The sequence below is a fragment of the Glycine soja genome, chromosome 14, assembly GCF_004193775.1.
Source record: "Glycine soja cultivar W05 chromosome 14, ASM419377v2, whole genome shotgun sequence".
Classification (NCBI taxonomy): domain Eukaryota; kingdom Viridiplantae; phylum Streptophyta; class Magnoliopsida; order Fabales; family Fabaceae; genus Glycine; species Glycine soja.
The window spans coordinates 4,889,226-4,916,823 of NC_041015.1; the positions used below are offsets into that span (position 1 = coordinate 4,889,226).

At 33.4% G+C, this 27,598-nt stretch overlaps 4 protein-coding genes across 7 annotated transcripts; 2 read left to right on the plus strand and 2 right to left on the minus strand.

Annotated features, from left to right (window-relative positions):
* Positions 1-393: 393 nt before the first annotated feature.
* LOC114385159 (mucin-17-like) lies at positions 394-6,514 on the plus strand. Of its 2 annotated transcripts, none has more exons than XM_028345160.1 (5): positions 394-1,200; positions 1,330-1,447; positions 3,276-3,390; positions 4,362-5,663; positions 5,949-6,514. In XM_028345160.1, the coding sequence occupies exons 1-5, from the start codon at positions 990-992 to the stop codon at positions 6,207-6,209; spliced, it is 2,007 nt and encodes a 668-aa protein (XP_028200961.1). In that variant the 5' UTR covers positions 394-989; the 3' UTR covers positions 6,210-6,514. The 2 variants fall into 2 exon arrangements, with proteins under 2 accessions (XP_028200961.1, XP_028200962.1); XM_028345161.1 differs by lacking the exon at positions 394-1,200 and adding an exon at positions 2,355-2,502.
* Positions 6,515-8,903: 2,389 nt separating this feature from the next.
* LOC114384801 (pleckstrin homology domain-containing protein 1-like) lies at positions 8,904-10,620 on the plus strand. Of its 3 annotated transcripts, none has more exons than XM_028344597.1 (2): positions 8,904-9,521; positions 10,013-10,620. In XM_028344597.1, the coding sequence occupies exon 1, from the start codon at positions 9,047-9,049 to the stop codon at positions 9,485-9,487; it is 441 nt and encodes a 146-aa protein (XP_028200398.1). In that variant the 5' UTR covers positions 8,904-9,046; the 3' UTR covers positions 9,488-9,521; positions 10,013-10,620. The 3 variants fall into 3 exon arrangements, with proteins under 3 accessions (XP_028200398.1, XP_028200399.1, XP_028200397.1); XM_028344598.1 differs by lacking the exon at positions 10,013-10,620 and adding an exon at positions 9,736-9,868; XM_028344596.1 differs by lacking the exon at positions 10,013-10,620 and adding an exon at positions 9,672-9,863.
* Positions 10,621-11,079: 459 nt separating this feature from the next.
* On the minus strand, positions 11,080-15,105 carry LOC114384800 (probable LRR receptor-like serine/threonine-protein kinase At3g47570). The gene is made up of 2 exons (XM_028344595.1): positions 12,309-15,105; positions 11,080-11,908 (listed from the first exon to the last, which is right to left on the minus strand). Exons 1-2 carry the CDS (start codon positions 14,998-15,000, stop codon positions 11,553-11,555), a joined length of 3,048 nt encoding a protein of 1,015 aa, XP_028200396.1. The 5' UTR covers positions 15,001-15,105; the 3' UTR covers positions 11,080-11,552.
* A 6,105-nt stretch (positions 15,106-21,210) lies between these two features.
* Positions 21,211-25,010, minus strand: LOC114384365 (probable LRR receptor-like serine/threonine-protein kinase At3g47570). The gene is made up of 2 exons (XM_028344033.1): positions 22,223-25,010; positions 21,211-21,762 (listed from the first exon to the last, which is right to left on the minus strand). Exons 1-2 carry the CDS (start codon positions 25,005-25,007, stop codon positions 21,398-21,400), a joined length of 3,150 nt encoding a protein of 1,049 aa, XP_028199834.1. The 5' UTR covers positions 25,008-25,010; the 3' UTR covers positions 21,211-21,397.
* Positions 25,011-27,598: the final 2,588 nt, after the last annotated feature.

Consider the following 27,598-nt stretch of genomic DNA (forward strand, 5'->3'; position numbering starts at 1 on the left):
ATCCTTAAGACATTAATTAAAAAATTAATTTTTTACTGAGATGTATAAAATTGTATTATACAGTAATTTTTTTAGGTTATTCTATGTTTTTATACACTAATATTTTTTTCCTTTTAGTTTTTTAATCAATGCTCACCCTTTTAATCGATAACTATAATTTTGTCCCCTGCTATGTGTATTTGGATTAGATTCGTGATAAAAAAAATCAATTAATTTTTTATGGTAAAGATAAAACAACAAATAATTATTCTTATTTTTTTATGGTGTTATCGTAATTTTGTGAAATAAAATTTATATTTGTATGTTATCTAAATAAGCTAAGTCTCTTACTTAGTTATCCCTTATGGGAAGAAGCCATACGGGGAAGAGGATGATTATTCACGGCAGAAAAAGCAAGAATTGAAGAACTGCTTTGGGGTGTGGGGGGTTGCATGAATCATGAGTGCATAGTTGTGAAGTCACCACCATTGGCAAAAGATTCAAAAAGAGAAACAGAGAGATATTTTTGTGTATATATATATAAAAAAAAAGAGGGCATTAGGGTGATTACTCACCCAACCATCCAATCCATCAACCATGTAACGTAGGCTTTAAGTGATAGAAATTAAAAAACAGCACCACCTTCTCTCCCTCCATCTTCAAACTTGCCTTTTATTACCTCTCAATGTCACGCCCTTCTCTTCACTCTCAGTCTCTCCAACATTCTCCAATCCCAATGCTCCTTCTCCTTGCCTTCTCATTCCACTTAACCCGACCACACCGCACCACTTTGTTTTTTCCGCAATAGTTTCCAACCAAAGCCCCTTTTATTTAATTCAGCCCTTTTTTTTCTTCAATTTATTTGATTTCTATTTTTGGTTATTCGGTTGGTGCGCGGTTGTTGATGTGAAACGATGGAGCTGAGTTAGGTTCTTCTTCTTCTCGTCGTTTGGGGCTTTTCTTCTTCTTCATCGCTCCATCGATCCATCCCTAATCGTTCGTTCCTTGCGATGAATCGGAGCTTCAGAGCGGTGGAATTGCAAATGCAAGACGCGTTTAATCAGAGGCGGCACCAATTGGCGGCTCTCAGGTCCTCCTCTCCGCGCGTCATGGACAGGGACGACGAGCTCGCTTTGTTCCTTGAAATGCGGAACCGCGAGAAGGAGCGCAACAATCTCCTGCTCCGCGCAGCAGAGGATTTCGACGCTGCAGCACCATTAGGTATCAATGCTTTTTTTTTTTCATTTTTGTGATGTCAGTTTTGTTAATTTTATTAGTGCGAAGAACTGCGGAATGATTGTGTCTTTTGCACGGTTTGAGGTGTGTTGTTATGTGTTTTTTGTGTTGCAGGCTCTGATCCGGGAAATTCTCCCTTGTTTAACGTTCCGCCGGCTGCGTCGGCTCCGGCGAGGAAGACCGGTGCTGATGATTTTCTCAATTCGGAAAATGATAAGAATGACTATGACTGGTATATTCTGTTTACCTTTCTAACTTTTTTGTAATGCTTAGCCTTCATTTTTATTGTAATTAGTTTAGTGCAATGATGGAGTTTTTGAGTTTTTTAATTTATTTCTTTTTTGTGTTGGATAAGAATGAGTTAGCATTTTACACTTGATATTAGCTCAAATTTGTGGAGTAATTGAGCTGCTCTAAAATCCAAATCCTACACATGATGCAATTGTAATAATATCACTTCAACTTTGAAGCAGTAACTGTCATTTGCAATTACTAATATGAAATGGACAATTGAGTTAGATTTTTGAAAAAAATATGAAAATGCGGGAGGACTGTCTAGAATGAGTTGTGAGTTAGACAGATGAGATTATAATTGAAATTTTATGGTGGATTAAGTGCCCTTATTTGATTGCGTTTTCACACAAACATTTGTTAATTCAGTCTCTCCCTTAACAAAATCTAAACAAGCATTTGGTAAAATTTGATGAGAGCATCAGAAACACAGCGTGAATTACTTTGGTATTTTGGCATCTGTGGCCAGAGTATTTGACATTGTTCCCTGACCTCACATAATAAAGAGGAAAAAAAAAAAAGAAAATTAAGAGACATCTGGTCATTTGCCTCAATATATTATTATGAATTTAAATTCAACAATTGTGAATGGATGTGTTTCCGTTATTCCTTATTGTTTCATGGGTGCATGTAGGTACTACGTAGCACTCTTTGTCATTGGCCTGTAAGACCTTAATCTTATCTCAGCAAGTTAGAATCCAAAGCTTATTCCTTAAATAAGGGGGCCAAGGATATTGTGTATTATTTCCCTAGAATATGATATGATATGCTAATAATTAACACTCATGCTGTCTCTGATCTATTATATGCTAAGGAAGTTTTTGTCTATTACACCTGATCTTTGACAGTTGGCACTAGACGGGGGTTGAGGAGTAATTGTAGTTCTCAGTGGTTGAATCATGAATAGATATCAGCAATACATCCATGGGACTTGGGAAAGTTATGTGATATGGACCCAGGCACTAAGCTATTCAGAACTCAGGTTTTAGCATAAGAGTTAAGACTTCTCTAAATAAGCTTAATTGTGAAGTGTAGTATGGGTATAGTGTTCTCAAACTATTAAGCGTCTGTTTAAGCTTAAAAAAGATGAGCCCCCACCCCCAAATGGCTACAATTTTAGCTTTTGAGGAAAAAAGTAAAGCTTTTTCCGAGGCTTTTGGTTTTCTTTTTTTAAAAATTTATGCAATTATTACATATTTTTAAGCTTTTTTAAAATTAAAATGCATTTTTTAAAAAAGAAACACAAATAAACAGGTCCTAGAATTTAAAAGTGGATAGCCTTTGTGCCTTACAAACAAGCTATTTTTTCCATAACCAGAAGTCTAAAAGATGATGACTATTAGATTTATTGTAAAACTGAAGCCTGGTGGCTAGTTCCTCTTGTTCCCTGGCTTAAAAAAGCCAAATTGTTAGAAATCACAGGTCCGTCCATCTGCATTCAGCAATCAGCACAAGTTCATAATGCCTCGTAATTAATTTGGCAATGTATTCAACTTAACAATTTATTTTCTATATAATTATCCCTATTGTCATTTTTATTAATCTCATTCTTATTATGCATCTTCTCCTGAAATCATTGACTTTAACTAAGTTCTTGCATAGAACCTTTATGTGTGTGAAGCATGAACTAATGAGAAACGAATTAGCAAACAGTCAAACACTAATATCCAGACATAGCTTTTCATTATTAAAGATAGCGTGGTATCTTTGGCGGCCTGAGCAGAATGATTATTGTTCCAATTGGGGCTTAGCATTTTTTTTCTTTTCAGGCTTCTAACCCCACCTGGGACTCCCCTTTTCCCTTCTTTGGAGATGGAAACATCAAAAACTGTTATGAGCCAGCTTGGGGCTCCAACTGTCCGTCCCACACCATTAAAAGCTCGAGTAAGCAATTTCATTGAATGTTTTGGATTATGTCAATTATATTATCATTTTATGGTAATTGGCAGATGTTGTCTTTGGCATCTGGTTTTAATTCGTTAATGAAATTGTACATCTCCTTGTAAACTCCTGGTTTTGATGAAAGTCCATTTGTTAGCAATATCATTATTATTCATTATGCATGATGAACTTAAGCAGTTGAGGAATTGGTTGAGTTATTGCATAATTTCAGTTTCAGATGCCTTATTACAAGTAGCTAATTTGCATACACGGCCCTGCATGTTTTCCCAACTTTCAGTGACATGCTTTGATTAAATTATTTGTTAATAAAAGGATCACTGCTTCAAGTATAGAAGTTATTAAAAGATCCTCTCTTGTTCTTTTGCATTGTTCTGTTGTAGTTTCTTTATGTGTCTTAGGCTCTTCTAGTCCTACTTCCCTAGACCAATTCTTGATGAATAACTTTCATCGTTTTGGTAGAAGTAAAGAGGCTAAATTTTGTGGTAATTTGCAATCTATACTACATTCCAACACGTCAAACAAGAGAGGTATCTGAGCTTCATAGTCTATTTGGTACGAAGCACGTGGCCTTTTTAAAGGGGTTTCGCTATTACATATGCTGAGGGGTTGGGGAGCTCTGTTACTAAGATTTTCTTTTTCCTTGTTTGTTTTCTGTTTTGTTCCTTGTTTAGGAGGATTCCTTATCCCCATAAATTTCTTTTATCAAAACAAAAACTATGCACTGAGATTTGTAGGTTTCACTGAGTAAATTGAGAATATTAGTTTTGAGCTTTTTGCAATTTATAGTGATAAAATCATAAAAGTGATGCTCTGCATCTATTTGTTAGTTCCAAACTCCTAAGTAATGCATGATTGGTGCTTAACATATGGTTCATAATAGTATGATTTTGTTTTTCTTTCTTGCTAATGGTCAGAAAATAATTTTTCATGTATTTGTTTCCTTGTGGTTGTAGTTTGCAAATTCTCCATTAGAAGATACTGGGAGGAGCAACTTCGTATCTAAACAACCAGCCTCCTCCCCTGGGTTGACCTCTTCAGGTGGTGGAATTAGGAGGCCCTCATCAGCCGGGAATCTGTCAGAACTTACTGGAAGGAGCAACTCAGTAATTAAACAACGAGCCTCCTCCCCTGGGTTGACCTCTTCAGGTGGTGGAATTAGGAGGCCCTCATCATCAGAGAATCTGTCAGAACATAGTGGAAGGAGCAATTTAGTATCTAAACAATCAGCCTCCTCCCCTGGGTTGACCTCTTCAGGTGGTGTAACTAGGAGGCACTCATCATCAGGGAATATTGGGTCACGATCTACAACTCCTGCTGGACGTTCTACATTGACCACAGTTTCAAAATCACCTAGACCTTCAACACCTACCGCAGTTTCAAAATCAGCCAGACCTTCAACACCTACTTCTCAGACAACCACACCTTCAATGAGGACAACCGTAGGTTCCACCAAGACCTCGGTTTCCTCAGCCAAGCCCATGGTTTCTGCTCCTAAGACTTCAGTTTCTGTCACTAAAACTACTACAATATCTGCAGCTAAAACAACAATTACATCTAGATCCTCTACACCTTTGTCAAGATCTACTGCAAGATCTTCTACACCGACAACCAAGCCTACCTTACCTGCATCCAGACCTACATCAAGGGCATCAACCCCAGCTCGCCGACCGTCAACACCACCTAATGTACCCACTGTATCTTCTCCTTCAGTTAAGACTTCTTCAGTCTCCAAGTCAGCTCCTGTGATATCAAGGCAGCCAGTACCATCCCGTGGCACTTCACCAACTGTGAAATCAAGACCATGGAAGCCATCGGAGATGCCTGGATTTTCACTTGATGCTCCACCCAATTTGAGGACAACGCTTCCAGAAAGGTCACTGTCAACAACTAGGGGGAGGCCTGGAGCACCTAATCTACGGTCCTCATCTGTTGAGCCTGCTTCTAATGGTAGACCAAGGCGGCAATCATGCTCTCCTTCAAGAGGACGTTCCTCCAATGGCATTTCTCGTCCAACTGGAAGCTCTATGCCAGCAGTTAATCGTGCATACTCCAAGGCAAATGACAATGTTAGTCCTGTTGTAATGGGCACCAAAATGGTTGAGAGGGTAATAAATATGCGAAAACTAGCTCCACCAAGGCTGGATGACAAGAACTCTTTCCATAATCTTTCTGGCAAGTCATCTTCATCTCCAGATAGCTCGGGTTTCGGAAGATCACTCTCAAAGAAATCCTTGGATATGGCTATTAGGCATATGGTATGCATCTTCTGCACATTTTCTGCATTTGTTCTACCAATTGAGGATAAACTTGTAATGCACCTTCATCTCAAACGCTACTCTGGATATAAAAAAAAAACTATTAAATGCTACGTTAGTTTGTTCCATTTCTGGATGCATAATGTTTTGAGGTTATTTAGCTATTCCAGAGTTTCTCATTTAGAGCCTTCATCTCATTTCATGGCTTTTATCAACAATCAAATTAATTAGAACTGATTAAATTATATTTTTCGTCCTAATAAATTTAACTTTCTCTTTGAACAGGATATAAGGCGAAGGGCTCCAGGCGATTTACGGCCATCACTGATGACAAAAATTCCAGCTTCTTCAATGTATAGTGTGAGGTCTGGGCTTCAGCGTAGCCGAACTGGTAGTATCTCCGGCTCTCCTCATGCTACTAGCAGTAATGCTAGTTCTGAAGTGAGTGTAAACCAAAATGGTCTTTGTTTAGATAATAGTGAAATAGATGATGATATTGTCAGCGTGAGAAGTGGTCAATCTTCTGCCAGCGTGCGGGGTAGGTAAACGATTCTCACATTGAGGAATCCTTTACCTACATTTTAATGGCACAACCATTCATATCCTGAGTTTCAGCCATATTGGATTTTTGTATGGAGCTAACCAAGCTTCAATTTATGTAAAGTTTACTGGGAGTGATATCACCTTGTGGGATGGTAGTTGTAATTTTAGATAGATAAGCTATATGCTGAAATTGTAATACTCCTTTTTTTTTTTTTCAAGTGGTGTTATTTCACACGAAAACTGTAGAAATGGTGTGGCATTGTATTTTTTAGAAATGCTAGCAACATGCGATTTGGCACTTTTTAGCACATCTTTTTTTTAATATCTGGGTGACATATTTAACCTCGACCTGCTATTTACAAAATTTCACCTCAACTTCTCTCAGGGACTTGCATTAATCAACCTAATTTTCATCCACAAGCATTTTAAAAAAGTATATTGTACAGAATTGAATTTGTTTAATGAATGTTAAGTAGTTTTAAAATTTTGTAAAAACTTGTGAGTTGATTTACTTAATAAGAACTTTAAATTTTTTAATAAGAATATATAAAAAGAATTGTTGAGGAGAGAAGCTTCATTAAGAATTATTTTCTGATATGTGGACTATTCTTACAATATATATATATATATATATATATATATATATATATATATATATATATATATATATATATATATATATCAGATACACATTTAATTAAAAGTAATAATTTTAGGACAATTGTTGTAGGGTATTAATATCCTCGTAACGTGTAATCAGCCCTTAAACTTTCAGTTTGTTTGGTTACGGATCCTCAATGTGGTTTTCCACGTCCAATTGGAAGCTACATGTTGCTTTCACATCCTTTACTCATAAGACGTGATTTTTCGGTTCCGTAACGAGTTTCCAAACACGCATTTTATTTTGGTTTCAATTTTTTTCTTTCTAAAAGAACTTTTCTAATAATTTTCTCATTAAATTTTGATGGTGACTCATTAAGTTCATTATTTATAAATTATTACTTTAAGTACTGAAGTAAAAAAATATTATAAAATGCTTTTAAAATCTTATCTATAATATATACTCCTAAGGGAGTAGTTAATATATTATATGAATCTAAGTAAAGTGAGATAATATAAGTAGGTGGAGTCTAATCTATTTGGTTGAATATGATATAAGTTATTATAAATCCTTTAATCATTACATTTGATTTTTATGAATAGAAAAACAAGTTATAATACATGGTTAATATAACATAATCTTATATAGTTTTTTAATAGTAATTCATTGTTGATATAATTTTTAAAAGACTTAAATATATTTTTATTTTTAATATATAATCGAATTTTACATTTGATCTTTAATAATTTTTTTCTGCATTTATTTTTTAATATTTGATTTTTTTTTTAAATTTCTATCATTATTTAAATGATAACGTATCTATTAAATAATTGATAGCGTGATTTGACGGTTCAGAAATGATTAGGATTTGTTTCACAATTAAAACCAGATTAAGGCAGAAGCTTAATCCTTACTATTGATTTTCGTATTACTCTTGAAACAGTAAAAGATGTTCCTACGCATTGATATTTCTGAAGCATTAGGACTTATCAAGTTGATATATGTGAAACTGTAGTTTTTCCTAAACAAAGCAATGCCTTGTCATTCTTTTGCCACTATGTATATTGTGTTTAATTCTTTTCATGTTTTGGTACATTACATAAATTATTCTTTGCATTAATCTTAGGATACGAAAAACTGCCATTGGATCACTTCTTCAAAGAACACTGTTTCTGGAGTTACTGTGTTAAAACTTAAAACCCCAAGAGAATAGAGGAAAAGATAGAGTGTGCACTACTGTAAGTGTAGGAATGGAGAGTGTACATTATATGTATTCTGTACATTGTAAATTGTTTAACTCATATAACTTATTTAATCAACAATGGATAACAATGAAAAATATAAATAAAATTTATTAAAATATCTTATTAAGTGAAGTTATTATCATAATTTTTAACAAATTAAATAAACCCTTATTATAAAGTATATAAATGCACTCTATAAAAAAACAAATTATCATTTTAGCCCATGATAATATAGTGTTGCCACATTAATTTTTGAAACTAAAAAATTAAAAAATAAGTTATTAAGTGTAATCCATCAGTTTTATTAATCTAAAATTAAAAAAATTAAACGTGTTTAATTGTAAATTCGAAAAGGTAAATAAAAAGCTTATTTAGAATTTTCTTAATCTTAGAAATTAATGCAATAAATATTATATTTTGAGACTAAAATTTTTTAATTACCATTTCTATTAACTTTATTAATAATTACTATTCGCTAAGAAAACCTGACTCATCAGTGTTAATGAAGTTTCCTGTCTCTTTAATAATCTCCAAGACTCACTTTTAAGACTTTGTTCGGTGACTGATGATATGGTGGTCCTCGACGGACTAAAATAGTAATTTAATAAAAAAAACTGTTTTTTTAAAAAAATTTACTTTTTATTATCTTCAAGTGAGCCATAAGTACAAGTAGTTAATGTGTAAATTAAAATTAAATCATTTTAGATATTATTTAAATTTAATTATTAATAAAAACAATTTTTAATCAGATTTTTCTTACCTTTTTACCAAATTACATAACAGTCAAACTCTCATTACACGAATAGGGATTAAGACAAAAATAATAAAAGAATACTTAGGAGCTAAAAAAAGAAAAAAAGTGGGGGAGAGAGAGAATCTTGTGCACACGGTAAGGGCAAAGCCAGCAACGCAATGTCGTGAGTGAGTTGGTTTTTTCTTTGGTTCTCCTGAGCTGTGTTTATTCTCTTTCTCTGCCCTCTCATCTTCGAGCTCCGATGGCGAGCCTGTGGCGCGCGGCAACCGGCATGACGGACAACGCCACCGATTACGACGGCGTCGAGTTCTGGTCGAACCCCGAGCGGACCGGCTGGCTCACCAAGCAGGGCGAGTACATCAAGACCTGGCGCCGCCGCTGGTTCGTCCTCAAGCAAGGCAAGCTCTTCTGGTTCAAGGACTCCGCCGTCACGCGTGCGTCTCGTCCACGCGGCGTGGTCCCCGTCGCCACGTGCCTCACCGTCAAAGGCGCCGAAGACATCCTCAACAAGCCCAACGCCTTCGAGCTCTCCACGCGCTCCGACACCATGTACTTCATCGCCGACTCCGAGAAGGAGAAGGAGGATTGGATCAACTCTATCGGCCGCTCCATCGTCCAGCACTCCAGATCCGTCACCGATTCCGAGATCATCGATTACGATAACAACTCCTCCAAGCGCTGACAACCACGCGCTCTCAATCCACGCGCCTCTTTCGGTGAGTTCTCCTTTTTCTTCTTTTTCCTTTTGTTTTACTATGATTGTGTATATTACTATTACTATTATATATCGATCCCGATCGTGCTCGTTCCTGTGAGGAAACTCTGTTTATGTACCTGAACTGCTATCAAATTGTAATGATTTTTAGGGCTTTGTGGATTTTGTTTTGGATCAATCTTTTCGATTATGTTGCTTCTCACTTTCAACTATAGTTACCTGAACAGAGTGGGAGATTTTCGACGATGTAATTAAGTTTCTGGAGTTATGAGCTGAACAATTTTCTTCCAATTGGAAACGCTCGATTGTAGATTATTATAGTTTGGGTTCGGTTAAAAACTAACTTCACTCCATAAATCTAATTCAATATCTTTGTTTTCTTGAAATTGAGTTCGTATGAGGTTTGATTATATGATTATCAGTGAAAGGTGAAGAGCGTAATTTGAGTTTCAATTGTTTAGCTATATTATTCACGAGCAAATCCCATTGCAGGGCGTTTAAATGCAGCTGTGCTCGGAAAAAGTGTGAACGCGCAAATGGTTACTTTGATCTCTTTATTCTTTTCCCTCTTAAATCGAATCGCGTGAGAATGGTTTAAGACAGAAACTGTTTGCATTTGAATCGCAATATGGGAATTGAATTGGCGCAGACAACAATAAGCTGCATAAAACAAGTAATGGTGAATGGATCCAAACGAGAATCTTCAGGTTAACGCAACTAATTTTCAAAACAGTTGTTTCTTGAAAAACAGTTTTTGGATAAGTGCACGTAACTCCAATTCAACATCTTTTATACGAGTGGTGAATTCTGCATAACTTGCAACCCAATTTTAGCAAAATGGTCAGGATCATGAGAAGATTCCAGCGCTTGAACTTTTCCATGTCGATGCATTCAGCCGTGAAACTCTTTGATTTTTTTATTTTTGGTGAATTCATGAAACTCTTTGATGCCCCGTGTGTTTCAAGATTCAAAACCCCTTTACAGCAATTGGTCTTTCAATATGGTGAAGAGATCCTTTGTATACAGAACCAATGCTTCCAGTGCCTACTAAATTGGATAAGATCAAATTAATAAACAAATTTCATATAAATGTTTACCAAGTATTTTCTTATCAAATACCTTGAATGGTGTGGTAGGAAAAAATCTCATGTTAAGAAATTAAATCAGAAAAATGGTGTAGTGTGGCAGGGCAGTTCTGCATAATTAGCATAGGTTGTTGCATAAAAAGTTCATTTGGAAGTTATTCTCAACCTTTTAGGTGCTTTAATGTATAGTTTGCCGAAAGATCTGTTGTAAGTGCTAAATTTGGGATGTAAATAGAGTTGAAACATGGTTCAAGGGTGTCCAAACATGTAAAATGAGAACAGCCGTGTTAGAATTAAAATTATGCAGAATTGGTATGCGTTACAGCACTTACGTATAGATTGCCCTACAATATGCTATAGGTGATCGATTATTCATATTATGTCTTTGTTATGTTTTTATAATTTTAATTTATATGTCTAATCCAAATTTGTAATATATTAGTAATAAATAAATAAAGTGGTTTTAAAGAAAGTTATAAAGCTAAAGATAGTTAGTTCAACTCTAACAATTTGTATCTACTTATAACATGGTACTTTGGTTTGCAAATCTGCAATCGGATTAGGAAAACATCTTTTTCCCCGTGGCTTCAGAATGTTACAAGCACAATCTAATGGAGGCTGCATTTGCAATCAGATGTGTGGTGGAGTTTGATATTGGACAAGGAAGGGATGCACCTTCTCAAATCAATGCAATGACAGTCACTGCCTTGCGGGAAATCATTCACACTAGATTGTTTGTGACTTATTGTCTATTATTTTCTCATCGCTTCCATGCGAGAGATAGGCTCACGTAGTAGTCTACAAAGACTGTTACATCACTAAGGAATTGATGGAGTTCAAAGGACGGTAAATGTAAAAAAAAAAAAAAAAAGCAAAACAAGTGATGGATGCAAGACTTGTCCAGCTTACAGGCAAACCCAGTTAATTGCTGATCCCAAAAATGGTACCTACTGGGGAAGCTTCTGTTTGATTGCTTCCAACTCCATTATCACATCTTTTATGTCCATTCGCGGAACGGGCAATTCTGCAGAACATGAAACTCCAATCCTAGCAAAGGCCACCAGACACTCCCTGATGTTGGTTTCAATGACCCTTGTTCCTTCTTTATTAATTGGCACAAGCAAACGTGAATCTACTATCTCAGTTATTTCTTCTGGAATTGCCATCTGACAGAATTTGTGTAGGCTAAGACCCTCACCAAACATGTTATCTGTTGGTCTCATTCCCGTCAGCATCTCCAACAGAAGAATTCCGTAGCTGTAGATATCTCCTTTTGGTGATACTCGTACACCTGCTCCGTATTCTGTTCCAACAACAGCAATTTAGACAAAAATGAAGCACATATCAAATACAACCACATATTGATTATAATCAAATCATTTTATAATTTAACTAGAATATACTAATGCATGTAAAAAATTTGTAAACGGTCATTCAATCATATATTTTCGTGCATAGTATACTTTTATGAGAATGAATTTGAGTGGGACAGTTGTTAAGATCAGGGTTCAAAGTGTTAAAGCTAAAGACTTTGACTTTGTACAATTTGAGAGTAAGCAATAATAAACTATGACAACAATGATCCTATCTAATCTAAATGACAATAAAGATCTCTTATAAAAACACAAAATCAACCACATAACTTGTCACAAGGTAATTTAAAAGCATAGGTAAAATATTTTAAAGGACAGAAAGAACTTTACCAGGGGGAACATATCCAATGGTTCCTTTAATTGCAGACGAACTAATCTGATCTCTGCTGGAATGTTCCGTGAGCACATGAAAGAGCCTCGCTAACCCAAAATCACCCAAGTGAGCAACAAAGTCATCATCAAGAAGAATGTTGCTTGGCTTAATATCACAGTGGACTACAGCTTGCTCAGAAACATGATGAAGATATTCCAATGCATTAGCAACATCAAGAGCAATATTTAGCAAAAGTTGAAGGTTGAGATTGAAATTTCCAGACTCGAGCTCTTCATTGCCGTGCAGCAAACTATCTAGACTCCCATTAGGCATGAACTCAAAAACTATAGCCTTGAAATCATCCCCATTATAATCAACACTTGAACAAAATGTCAGGATCTTGAGAACATTATTGTGCATGATCTTTCCTAGAGCCTTGCATTCAGCTGCGAAACTCTTTGATGCCCCAAAAGTTTCAAGGTTCAACACCTTTACAGCAACAAGACTTTCAAAATGGAGAAGAGATCCTTTATACACAGAACCAAAGCTTCCGGTACCTACTAAATTGGATGAAGAAAATCCTTTGGTAGCTTCATGCAGCTCTGCATAAGAAACCTTCAAGTACATATTTTGCAGAGACTGTGATGAAGAAAAAAATATTTTGGGCTTTTTCCAGAACAAATAGATGCTGATGAATATTATGAAACTGACCAAACCCCCTCCAACTCCAATTACAATGATGACAATGGGTTTCTTTGTAATAGACCACTTGTGTTTCTTTGACGGCAACCCAGAGCAAGTTGGGAGCTTCAGTTGAGGTATCCCCCCACAGAGATCCTTATTTCTAATGAGTGAAACTGCTGTTAAGTTATTAAAGACACCTCCTATAGGAACTTCACCATAAAGATGGTTAAAAGACAAGTTCAAAGTATTCAAAAGAGTCAGATTTTGAAGTTCACCAGGGATTGTGCTCGAGAAGTCATTGTTAGAAAGGTCTAGGATTTCGAGGGATCTGAAAGAGCCCAAGAACGAAGGTATGCTTCCATGGAAGTAGTTTCTCTCCAGCACGAGCTCTGTTAACATGGAACAAGTGCTAAGTTCTGGGGGAATTTCACCAGACAACTTGTTTTCATTTAAATATAATATGGAAAGGTGCTTCAAGTTTCCAAACTCTAAAGGAATGGAACCAGTGAAAGAGTTGTTGGACAAGTCAAGATTTATCAAGCCTTCTAGATTGCCAAATGTTTGATTAGGGATATCACCACTCAAGTTGTTGTCAGCAACACCAACTGACTGCATGCGGGTGCAGTATTTAAGGCTTAAAGGAATGCTTCCTTCGAGATTATTTGTGCGCAGATAAAGTTCAGACAACATAGTAAGATTGCCAATGGCGGTAGGAATATTACCAGACAAATAGTTTCCTTCCAGGGCGAATCTTACTAGATTTTTAAGCTTTCCAATTGAACCTGGAATAGTTCCCTCTAGGTAATTATCTACCATAGTGAACTCAGTTAAACCGATTAGCTTTCCAATTCCTTCGGGTATCATTCCAGATATTTGATTTTTTCCAATATCAAGCAAAGTGAGATTGGCAGAAAAGTTTCCAATAAGATCTGGCAACACACCACCAAATTGATTGCCCTCCAAAATAAGTTTGTGCAATTGAGTACAATTGGTTAATGAGGAAAGGAAATCCAAATCCTGAGCTCTCCCACTTCCAAAACTATTATAAGCAATGTGAAACCTCGTTAGTTTGTTTAAGCTTCCCAAAGTGGGAGGAATTGATCCGCTAAAACCATTTAAGGAGATATCAAACACGTGCAATCCGGTGATGTTGGATATTGAAGACGGGAAACTTCCATTGAAGTTGTTACCTCCAACCAAGAAATCTCGAAGATTTGGAAAAGCAAGTTGCATGTTTGATGGAAGAGTACCACATAACTGGTTTTTTGCGAGAACAAAAATTTGAATATTGGAAAGGTTGTAAAGGGAATCAGGGACTACTCCCGACAAATGATTTAAACCAAGATTCAACTCTTTCAAATTTGATAACCGACCCAAAGCATGAGGTATAGTTCCTTCCAAATGATTTCGTGCAAGTGTAATATTTTGGAGGGATGAAAGATTCCCCAAGGAAGGTGTTATAGTACCAACTAGATCATTGGCACCGAGAAGCAACTTCCTAAGCTTTGTGATGGATCCAGTTCCGAACCACGAGGGAAGTTTTCCGGTGAGTTTATTGTACAACAAGTTAATTACCTCAAGTTTAGAGCAGTTAGTAAGTTGTATAGGAATCTGACCATGGAGATTGTTGTGGCTCAAGTCAAGAACCTGCAGCATCTTTAGTCGACCAATTTGCGTAGGAATTTGGGCATGCAAGTCGATGTTGGAAAGAATGAGCTTTCGGAGGAAGGTTAGATTTGCCAAGGATGGTCCAAGAGTACCACCCCAGTTTTGATTTTCCAAGCGCAATACAGTGACTCTCATGTGGCGGTGGCCGCATGTAACACCCTGCCACTCACACAAATGCAAAGACTCGTTCCATGATGGAAGAGCATCAAACACTCCATTGGTAAGCTTTTGCTTCAGAGCAAGTAAAGCCACCTTATCACTCTCTGCACTCAAAGCGTGACCAACTGTTCCTGGCATCATGGACACCATGGTTTGTGAAACAAGGCTGAGAAGAAACATGACTAAAGTTAGAGCCATTATTTTGCATAGAGCACAAATGATGTGGGATTGGAGTGGAAGCACGGAATATCTAATAAGACTAAAAAAATTAGTAGATCTTTTGTAAAACAATTGACTGCAAGTCGTTTTAAGGAGGGAATTAAAGTGAAGCCCGATGCAATCATAGTCAATTATGTTAATTTTAAAGCAAGAGTTGTCATTAATAAGTTGTACATAATGGGAACACAAATTTTAAAGCAAGACTTGTTGGCATCCCTTGCATTTGTTTGTTTGTTTGAACCGTGAGAGATAAACAAAAAGTTTGAGTTCTTTATTTATTTAACCGTAAAAATGCACATAAATGTCTATTAAAGATGGTAAATTTTGTTTCTTTTTTATCTAATATAAATAGAATATATAATAGTTTAATATATATATATATATATATATATATATATATATATATATATTTTATACTTTTAAATTAAATTTTTTATTTAACTGTAAAAATAAATGTAAATATTTGTCAACAAATATAATAACTTTTACCTAATTTTTTCATCTAACTCAACATAAATAAAATATATAATAATTTTTTAAAAAATACAAGTGTTATACTTTCAAATTAAAAAAAATGAAAGATATTCTTATATAAAAAAAATTTAAATATCATTCATTTAAAAGTTTTATATAATAAATTTAAATATAAGTTGTATATAATAAATTTAAATATCAATATGTAAGAGTCTTTTAACATAGAAATTGATTATAATAATAATAAATCATGGGAATAGATTTGTCCAAGCATAATTGCTTGTGGGACAAAAGCATATAAATATAAATTAGTGCAACATAAATAAAATATATAATTTCTAATACTTTCAAATCAACAAAGTGAAGAATGTTTTTATATAAAAAGGCATTTAAACATCATTCATGTTATATACATTAAATTAAAATATAAATCTTAGAGTCTCTTAACATGAAAAAATCAATGATTATAAAAAAATCACCAAAATAGATTTTCCCTAATATGGTTAGCCATGTGACACATGGTTGTAAATATGGATTAATAAAATAATAAAATATATACTTATTTATAAATATATTTTTTGCTAGTTTCAAATTGAAAAAATATAAATATCATTCATATAAATGCTACATACATTAAAATTAAATACCCAAGAGTCTCTGAATATAAAAAACTCAAATGAAGTTATTCTAGTATGAATAGTGATACACTAGATGAATATAAATATGGATTAATAAAATATAAACAAAACATATAATAGTTTTAAAAATATATTTTTATACTTTTAAATTAAAATTAAAAATATTTTTGATATACAAAAAAATTAAATATCATTCATATAAAAATTTATATAATATTAAATTTAAATATAAATATCTCATAGTCTCATGACATAAAAATAAAATGGAGAAAGTGACCCTCCAATAATAGGGGTAGTTTAAATAGACTAACAATATCATGTAGTATTATCACATATTGCTTTAGTGTGTCGCTTTATTTCTGCAAATTAAATCCAATGTGCTTTCAAATCTTCAAATTTCTCCAAATTAAATAGAACTAATTTACAGTAAAAGAAAGAGTAAAATACCAAATTAGTCCCTTATTTTTGGAGGCGCTGTCAATTTGGTCCCTGAGATTTAAAAAATGTCAAAATGATCATCGACTTTATATTCTGTTTGTCACGTTAGTCCCTGCTGTTTGTAGTCTCCTAACACCATTAGTAAATGTGTGATGTGGCACATTAAGTACCACCTAGACGCACACGTGACAAGCGTAATTGAGAAATAAGTAATGTCTCGTCATAGGGACTAATATGACATAATTTTAAATGTTATATTGAAAAATGAAGGATCAATTTTGTATATAGTGTCAAATTGATCCTAATAGTTTTTAGTCTAATTGAAAAACATGATGAATTCCTTCTCACCATTTTCTCCCTCTTATGGTTGAAGGATAAACATTCATGTGCTAGATTCACGTCGATCATCGCTCTCCCAATGGTGGTGATTGTCGTTCTTCGTCACCCTTCACTGTTCATTGACACAATCAGTGCTTTTGTGTGTTCCACGTCGATCATCGTCACCCTCTAGTGTTGATTGTCGCAATCAGTACTTTCTAGTAGAGGTAATAGTTTTGTTTTTCACTGCATTTGATCTTCTCGTTTTAAACCAGCGTAGTTGAACCGACACTATATCATTCAAACGCATTTTTATTTGCGTTTAAACCGTCTTTGCATTCAATCTTTGCACAAAAATTAGAATAAAAAAAGTACCATTAACATTACTTACTTGTAGTAATGGACAAACATAAAACAGTCTCCTATTATTCCTTGTTATCTTTGTTGTTCGAATGGTAACTCTTCTATGACAATAGTAAAGACGGTTTGACGTGACATTCTCCCTTGTGCTTGAATTAGCATACATGATAGACCACAAAATAATAGAAGAAGAACTACAAAGATGGAGAAAGATGAATAGGAGAAGAATAAGAATTGAATGAGAGTATGAGTAGGAGAAAAAATGGAATGAAAGCGTGAATGTTAAAGTAGTCGTTAGGGTTTTAACATTTTGGGGAAAAAATGATCACCTAAATTATGTTATTTTAATTCTTTTAATATCAATTTAGTCCCTCCTTATATGGCAAGTAAAAGAAACTCATGTGAAAGTTTCACGTGTGCATCCAGGTGGCACTTAACGTGCCACGTCACACATTTACTAACGGTGTTAAAAAGACTACTAATGGCAGGGACTACCGTGACAAATAAAGTGTAAAATCGATGATCATTTTGATATTTTTTAAATCTCAGGGACCAAATTAACGTCGTCTCAAAAAATGAGGGATTAGTACTTTACTTAGAAAAAATGCTGAAAACAAAATTTTCATTAACTACAACCCAATAATTAAGCGTGCAATGTTCTGGATCCAATTGGTCATTAATTACAGAAATTGTCCAAAATTATACTCGTATTTATTAATTTTGTTGGGTTGACAGCAGGATTACCTATTTTTCTTTGTATAACTATTGACTTTTTAATTACGCAAACAATTACCAAGATTTTTTTACAATTAATTGAAAAGGCTGAAGGTTTAGGTGAAAAAATCATTTAAGTTAAATGTGTAACTAACTTCAATGTGCTGTGTTGAGCTGACTAACGTGTTGACTGGATTTTTCTCCACAGGACAATGAAGAAATGTTTTTGATTTACTTGTGTTAAATATCGATCGATTTACAAGCTTCAAAAAGCTGTGAAAAGATGTAATTGAATATTTGAATTGACGAAGAAATCGAGTTTTGAATATCTAATAAGAAGACTTAAAAATGACTAGATCTTGGCGTTGTAAAAGAATTAGCTGCAAGTCGTTTTAAGGAGGAAATATTAATATAAAAGCAAGACTTGCTGTCATAAAAAAGTTGTACGTAATGGGAACGCATAAATTTGAAAGCAAGACTTGTTGACATATGTTGCATGAGTCCTCTGTGATTCATTCCGTCTTCCAAAATTCCATCAATCTGGTTTCATATTTATAGGATTATTGACTTCTTGTTGAATTGGACTTTCTATTTGCGTATGAGAAATGGAAGCTTGCGTGGGGAGTGGGGAGGGGACGTTGCATTAACTCCACTTTATTCAATTTCTTAATTAACCCAATATGTTTGATTTTAATGTTATGTACAGTTAAAATATAATGTCAAAAAGTATAAAACTAAAACATATTTATAATATATATTTCAAACAAATAACATAAATATGATATCATGTTATATAAAATATTAATTATTAAATTAATTAGTCTTATTGTTAATTTAAAACTGCAAAAAAAAATATAAATTTTAAACAGATATAAACATTGAGCTGAATTAGGATGACTTTTTTTAGGATGACCTAAAGTATAAATTAAATTTATCCTTAAATTATATTTGATTTAATTTTCAAAATCAAAATCCCTTAAAAAACATTCAAGTAGAGCAATTATCAACGAAGATTGGATCTAGCATAAACAAATAGTCCTAATCTTTGCTCATAAAAGTGTTCAGATATTTAGTACTAAATCAAATATTTAGTACTTAACTTGAATAAAACTGTCTTTGAAATAAAATACTTTGTGAGAAAAAAAATTAATAACAACGAACTTGTCCTAAATACATCCACATGCTTCTAAAATTTTCTCTAAGAGATGTGTTACTTACACATATTTCTATTTAACATGAACAAAGTTGAAATCAACAAATAATTGAGAGTCTGCAAGAAAATTGTATTAAGCTTGAAAATTTAATTCAACATAATAATTTATTACAAATTGGTGGGTTATATTTTTTTAGAATTATTTTTTAAGTTATACAAATAAATGATAATATTATAATTGACGTACTCAATTATATAAAAAGGTTTTATTCTTTTCTAAACACATACTGGTATATTGTTAATTATAAAATAATATTAACAATTACCATAATTATTTTTGAAAAAATGTTTTAAAATTAAAATTAATAAAATTAATTTAACATTAACATATCAAGACCAAATAGAATAGCCATACCATCAATTGGAAAAATATGTTATAAGAAATTCATTAGGATAGTCTAATAAATAATTTCAAAAGGTTAGGATAAAAATAAAATATTTAATTTACAATTTTAATTCAACTCATATAAAATGCCTCGTTTCTAAACTTTGGCTTGGGTCTTTATATTCGTTTAGCTTGATAGAAGAGTGCTTTCATTTTCTTGAACAACTAGTTTTTTAGTTCGTGTATTATAGGGATTAAATTTAGTATGTAAATTTTATAATTATAATTTTTTTATTAAAAAAATCATTATAATCTGTTATCATAAAAAGTGCGAATCAATATTCATATCATATAATTAAAGAAATTAAAAATGGTAAAAAGTATTCATTATATAATGAACCAAAATAATTAATATTTAATAATAGTTTGTGATATAACCTTTGCTAGCATTTTTTTCGTCTATAAATAATTTTTTGGTGCCTATTTTAGTTTTAGTACCTATAATCATTTTATTTTGTGCCTGACAGATTTTATTTTTAAAAAAGTATCTACTATTAGGAAATATCGATTAATTATAAAGTGTCATAAAGTAAGTCATTTAAAAATCATTATTGTGCATCCAACTCATTTTCACAATTGGTACCTTTTTAAATTTTTTTTTCAGGTTTCAAAATAATAAAAAAATAAAAGTTAGACACCTAAACCCAAACATCCTTATTTTATTTTATAGGTACCAACAAGTTATTTAAGTCATCCTATAATTTATAATGAGATCTTTCTACATTAATCTAGACTCAAAATATATTTTTAGTTTTTAATAAATAGTTGAATTTTATTTATGATTCTTATTTTTTTATCGTTGATAAAATAAAATTTAAATTTTTGTCCCTATTGTTGGTATTTCAATACCAATGGATGAGGTGTCTCTTATAAAATTCTTCAAACAAAATCACCACAAATCATCTTTTAAACTTTCAACAAACATGTCATCCATTAAAAGAAAAATCTTTTTATCAACCCATATTCAGTCCTAACCAACTTTAAGTATAATTAAATTCCAAAAATAATCTCATAATTGACTCATAGAATTTGTAGATAATATTTTGGGATTTATTGAAAAATCAAAGGTCTTAATTGTTAAATAAAAAAATCCTAATAGCATCATCAGAATCATAATGAAAAATTTTATTAGGAAAAAAAAATAAAATTCACTCATTATAAGTAACCATAAATATATTTAAGTTTTAATCTAATATAATAGTAGTATTTAACTGAGCTGACGTGGCAAATATCACATCTTTCTCCGTCCCTTCACCTGGAAAGGAGAAGCTGCCGCTCAACGCTTACACAGGTGCGCAAAATCAATCACATTCACATTTCTTTTTATCTTTGGTTTTTGTTATTTTACATGTTTGAGTTTTTTTTTATATGTGTAAATATACAATTGATTATTAGTGTGTTTGATTTGATTGTAAAAAACCATAACAAGTATAAAATTATGATGAGTTGCCCACGAAAAGCAACTATTTGTTATTTTTAAAATGATGGTGACATCAATTCCCCACCAATTCAAAAACACATCATGTCTAAGTTGAGTTGCTGAGTTTGCGACTGTGTAGTATATATACTATATACTATATTGCTGTACAACAACTAGTATTTTACTATCTAGTATACTATTCCAATTAAATTGTGAGGACACACACATATGTTAACATTTACATTCAATATAGATAGGTTCATGTGGTAGTCTACAAAGACTGTTAACATCACAAGTAGGAATTGAAGGAGTTCAAAGGATAGTAACATGTAAAAAAGAAAAAACAAAGTGATGAATGCAAGAGTTATCCAGCTTACAGGCAAACCCAGTTAATTTCTTATTGACAAAGATGATACCTAGCGAGCCAGCTTCTTTTTGATGAGGTGCAATTCCACTATCACATCTTTTATGCTCATTCGCTGAACGGGCAATTCTGCAGAACATGCAAGTCCAATCCTAGCAAAGGACACCAGACACTCCCTAATGTTTCTTTCCATGACCCTGACCCTTGTTCCCTCTTCAGTAGTTGTTGGCACAAGCAAACGTGAATCTACTATCTCAGTTATTCCTTCTGGAATTGCCATCTGACAGAATTTGTGTAGGCTTAGACTCTCACCAAACTTGTTATCTGTTGGTCTCATTCCTGTCAGCATCTCCAACAGAAGGATTCCGTAGCTGTAGATATCTCCTTTTGGTGATACTCCCACACCTGCTCCGTACTCTGCTCCAACAACAACAATTTACACAAAAAATTAAGGATACTTTAAATACAACCACATATTGATTATAAACAAATTGTTTTAGAATTTCATTAAACTATATTAATATATGTAAAATAAATTGTACATGGTCATTTAATCAAAGATTATTATATATACAAGAAGATTGTTGAGTTTTCTAAATTTTACTTTAGAAGTCTTTTTTAGTGTAATTTTTAATTAGTTGACACTGTGGGGCAGTTGTTAAGATGAAGGTTCAAAGTGTAGGCTAAAAAGACTATGGCTTTGTACAATTTGAGAGTAGTCAACAATAAACTATCATAACAATGATCCTTTCTAGTCTAAATGACCATAATTTATCTCTAATAAAACATGAAATCAACAAGATAACTTATGCTGTTGTTGCCACTAGGTGATTCAAAACCAAAGGTAAAACAATTTAAAGGATAGAAAACACTTTACCTGGGGGGACATATCCAATGGTTCCTTTAATTGCAGACGAACTAACCTGATCTCTGCTGGAATGTCCCGTGACCACATTAAGGAGCCTTGCTAACCCAAAATCTCCCAAGTGGGCAACAAAGTCATCGTCAAGAAGAATGTTGCTTGGCTTAATATCACAGTGAACTACGGCCTGCTCAGAACCATGATGAAGATAATCCAATGCATTAGCAACATCAAGAGCAATATTTAGCATAAGTTGAAGGTTGATATTGAAATTTCTAGACTCGAGCTCTTCGTTGCTACGCAGCAAATTTTCTAGACTCCCATTAGCCATGAACTCAAAAACAATAGCCTTGAAATCCTTCCCATTATAGTCAATACTTGAACAACAAGTCAGGACAGTGAGAAGATTCCGGTGCATGATCTTTCCTAGAGCCTTGCATTCAGCTGCGAAACTCTTTGATGCCCCACCTGTTTCAAGATTCATCACCTTCACGGCAATTGGTCCTTTGAAATGGAGAAGAGATCCTCTATATACAGAACCACAGCATCCTGTCCCTACCAAATTGGATGAAGAAAATCCATTGGTTGCTTCATGCAGCTCTCCGTAAGAAACCTTCACGCGCCCATTTTGTAGAGACAATGGAGATGATAATGTTTTGGGCTTTTTTCTGAACAAATAGATGCTGATACATGCTATGAAACTAACCAAAACCCCTCCAACTTCAATTACAATGATGAGGATGAGTTTCTTTCTAATAGACCACTTGTGTTTCTTTGACGGCAACCTAGAGCAAGTTGGGAGCTTCAGTTGAGGTATCCCCCCACAGAGATCCTTATTTCCAATGAGTGAAACTACTGTTAAGTTATTAAAGACACCTCCTATAGGAACTTCACCATAAAGATGGTTAAAAGACAAGTTCAAAGTATTCAAAAAAGTCAGATTTTGTAGTTCACCAGGGATTGTGCTCGACAAGTCATTGTTAGAAAGGTCTAGGATTTCGAGGGATCTTAAAGAGCCCAAGAACGAAGGTATGCTTCCATGGAAGTAGTTTCTCTCCAGCACGAGCTCTGTTAACATGGAACAAGTGCTAAGTTCTGGGGGAATTTCACCAGACAACTTGTTTTCATTTAAATATAATATGGAAAGGTGCTTCAAGTTTCCAAACTCTAAAGGAATGGAACCATTGAAAGAGTTGTTGGACAAGTCAAGATTTATCAAGCCTTCTAGATTGCCAAATGTTTGATTAGGGATATCACCACTCAAGTTGTTGTCAGCAACACCAAATGACTGCATGCGGGTGCAGTATTTGAGGCTTAATGGAATGCTTCCTTCGAGATTATTTGTGCGCAGATAAAGTTCAGACAACATAGTAAGATTGCCAATGGCGGTAGGAATATTACCAGACAAATAGTTTCCTTGCAGGGCGAATCTTACTAGATTTTTAAGCTTTCCAATTGAACCTGGAATAGTTCCCTCTAGGTAATTATCTACCATAATGAACTCAGTTAAACCGATTAGCTTTCCAATTCCTTCGGGTATCATTCCAGATATTTGATTTTTTCCCATATCAAGCAAAGTGAGATTGGCAGAAAAATTTCCAATAAGATCTGGCAACACACCACCAAATTGATTGCCCTCCAAAATAAGTTTGTGCAATTGAGTACAATTGGTTAATGAGGAAAGGAAATCCAAATCCTGAGCTCTCCCACTTCCAAAACTATTATAAGCAATGTGAAACCTCGTTAGTTTGTTTAAGCTTCCGAAAGTGGGAGGAATTGATCCGCTAAAACCATTTAAGGAGATATCAAACACGTGCAATCCGGTGATGTTGGATATTGAAGACGGGAAACTTCCATTGAAGTTGTTACCTCCAACCAAGAAATCTCGAAGATTTGGAAAAGCAAGTTGCATATTTGATGGAAGAGTACCACATAACTGGTTTACGCTGAGAACAAAAATTTGAATATTGGAAAGGTTGTAAAGGGAATCAGGGACTACTCCCGACAAATGATTTAAACCAAGATTCAACTCTTTCAAATTTGATAACCGACCCAAAGCATGAGGTATAGTTCCTTCCAAATGATTTCGTGCAAGTGTAATATTTTGGAGGGATGAAAGATTCCCCAAGGAAGGTGTTATAGTACCAACTAGATCATTGGCACCGAGAAGCAACTTCCTAAGCTTTGTGATGGATCCAGTTCCGAACCACGAGGGAAGTTTTCCGGTGAGTTTATTGTACAACAAGTTAATTACCTCAAGTTTAGAGCAGTTAGTAAGTTGTATAGGAATCTGACCATGGAGATTGTTGTGGCTCAAGTCAAGAACCTGCAGCATCTTTAGTCGACCAATTTGCGTAGGAATTTGGGCATGCAAGTCGATGTTGGAAAGAATGAGCTTTCTGAGGAAGGTTAGATTTGCCAAGGATGGTCCAAGAGTACCACCCCAGTTTTGATTTTCCAAGCGCAATACAGTGACTCTCATGTGGCGGTGGCCGCATGTAACACCCTGCCACTCACACAAATGCAAAGACTCGTTCCATGATGGAAGAGCATCAAACACTCCATTGGTAAGCTTTTGCTTCAGAGCAAGTAAAGCCACCTTATCACTCTCTGCACTCAAAGCGTGACCCAGTGTACCTGGCATCATGGACACCATGGTTTGTGAAACAAGGCTGAGAAGAAACACGACTAAAGTTAGAGCCATTATTTTGCATAGAGCTGGATGTGGGATGGAAGAGCACAGAATATCTTTCTTTTGTAGACTTTTTTTTTTTTTTAATATCGGCATCCTTAAAATCATCTACATTTTTCTTCACTAAATTTAAATCCGTTATTACATAACTTGGATTTGTCGACTAAATTTTTCTCCACTAGATTTGGAAAAATGGTATTCATCTTTGAAGTCCTATTCGTGAGTTTCCTATACGGTCGAGCGCTTAATAAAACCATTGGCAGAAATGTTAAAGCAAAGACAAGACATAAATTTGTTTCATAATTTTTCTCCAGTATACATCTGTAACTATTGGATTGTTGACAGCTATTGGCATCAATCTTTGTAATTCATTTCCAAAATTCCATTAATCTGGTTCCACACATGCATTGCCCTCCCTTCCTGGAAAGTTTTATTGGACTTTCTATTTTGCGTGTGAGAAATCCAAGTTTGGGTGGGGAACGTTGTTGCCCCTGCATGTGGAATATTTCTGCTCCTACGATGTAATACTGCATGATATCACTGTCTATTCTTTAATGAATTAATTCGAATTTAGAAGTATGTTTCCGAGAAGGGGGCAGGTTGTAACCTGTTTTAATTTAACTTGAGTTTAATTGTCATCTACTCATACTCATGTACTAATACTCAAGGTTGAAAGAGTTATTTATTTACGTTCCTAGCTGATTTGATGAAGATTTAATAATATATGGATAAAAATTGGATTGATTGAATTTGTTGGTATTATGATACATGTTAATCTTAATATTTTGCATAATTCTGTCAAAATAAAATATTGTGCATAATTAAATCATAAAATTAAAATTAAATATATTTTATAATATATATCAAAATAAATAATATAAATATTATATCATATTATGTAAAATATTATTCATTAAATTATCAAATCTTATTATTAGTTCAAAACTGTTAAATAAATATAAATTTTAAAAAGATAATTGACGTCAATTTGACTTAAGATAAGCTTGGAAATTCAATTAATCGTAATTTATTAGATATTGGTGGAATATATTAATTTCTAGAACTATTTTTTTTTAAAAATATTTTATAAATAAAAATAATATTATAATTGGCATACTCAATCATGTAAGAAGGTTTCATTCTTTTCAAAACAATATATCTTGGATTATATATGAAATAATACTTATAGTTCTTATTTTTGAGAAAATAAATTTTTTTAAATTAAAATTAATAAAATATTTTTTATTTTTGGTAATGCATCCGTTAATGACCGTTTAATAAAATCTTATTAAAGATTAACCTACAAAGACCAAGTAGATTAGCTGTATTGGAAAAAAAAATGTTATAAGAACTTGATTAGGAAAATCTAATAAATAACCATGCATTCAGAAAGTTAAAAAAAATAAAATTATATTCGTTGAACCGTTTCTGTTCGTAACACGCGTGATTACTTGCTGGATGAATGCTTTCAATTCATTGAACAATAGATTGCGACATCAATTTATATTCCAAACACTGGAGCAAGTCTCCACCCAAACTAGAGACGACTCCAATGTGACAAGAAGTCAAGATGCATTTCAAAAAGCAGAGAACAATGCCAATGTGAGAAACAAAATCGATGGAATGATGTAACATCCCTGTAAGTTTTCGTGGAATGGAGAACGAATAGGCATAAATCACCAAAAATTCCTAAATCATTATAAGGAGTACATTAATCATGCCATCAGTAACAATGTTAAGTGTGTTATAAAAAAAAGGGAAAAGGGCATTTAAACACCTTAAACTTTTACCTTTTAGCGAATAAACTCTCTTAATTTTCATTCTATCTCTATTAATACTTAAACTTTTATCATTGTTTCAATATGCCCTTATATATTTAACAGAATAAATCTTCATCTTTAAATTTAATTGAATCTCAATGGTTTATTATTTCTGTATTTTTAAATATTGATCAGAACAGGGCTACGGCCATATTCGGTGTTGTTGGATTCTCGGAGCTTCCAAAGTGTTTCCTGGAAATATGCAGCGACTTCTTTGCATTGGCTCTGCCTATCAATCTTCTAAGACATAATCGGTTTATACATATAATCCATTGTATTATGCTCTGCTCAGTGTTCATTATTTTTTTGCAGTTTTTAGTTATCAATTGTGACGATGCTAATAACATTATCATTTGTATGACTAGTGTAGTACACTGCAGATCAAGACCAAGACCATAGCTTGGAAATTGGAACGCATTGCAACTAAATTAAATTAAATATCTTAGAATATTTTAAAATAAAAGATTAAGATATATGAAAAAGTTAGATAACTGAAACTAAAAAAATATAATTAAAATAATTGATCTCCACTTAAAGGGTTGTAAAAATTTAAAACCAAAATTAAAATTTCTGAAACATATTTTCTTATCCATAAATTAAAATTATTTTATATAAAAATACCATAGAAATTTTCTTTCATTTTATATTTATCAATCATTTAAATAAATAAATTTATAAATATTTATAATTTAATAAGCTTTAATAACCCCTGTGCTTGTTTATGATTCTCGTCCTATGTTATTTTACACAAATTAAGAAAAATAAATAAATAAATGAATAAAACAAATTTAATTAATGTTACAATTTTTTCACCTCCCAATAAAAATATTTATACTTTAAGTTAATTCCTTAAGCAATGCACTTTGAGCATTGTTTAAC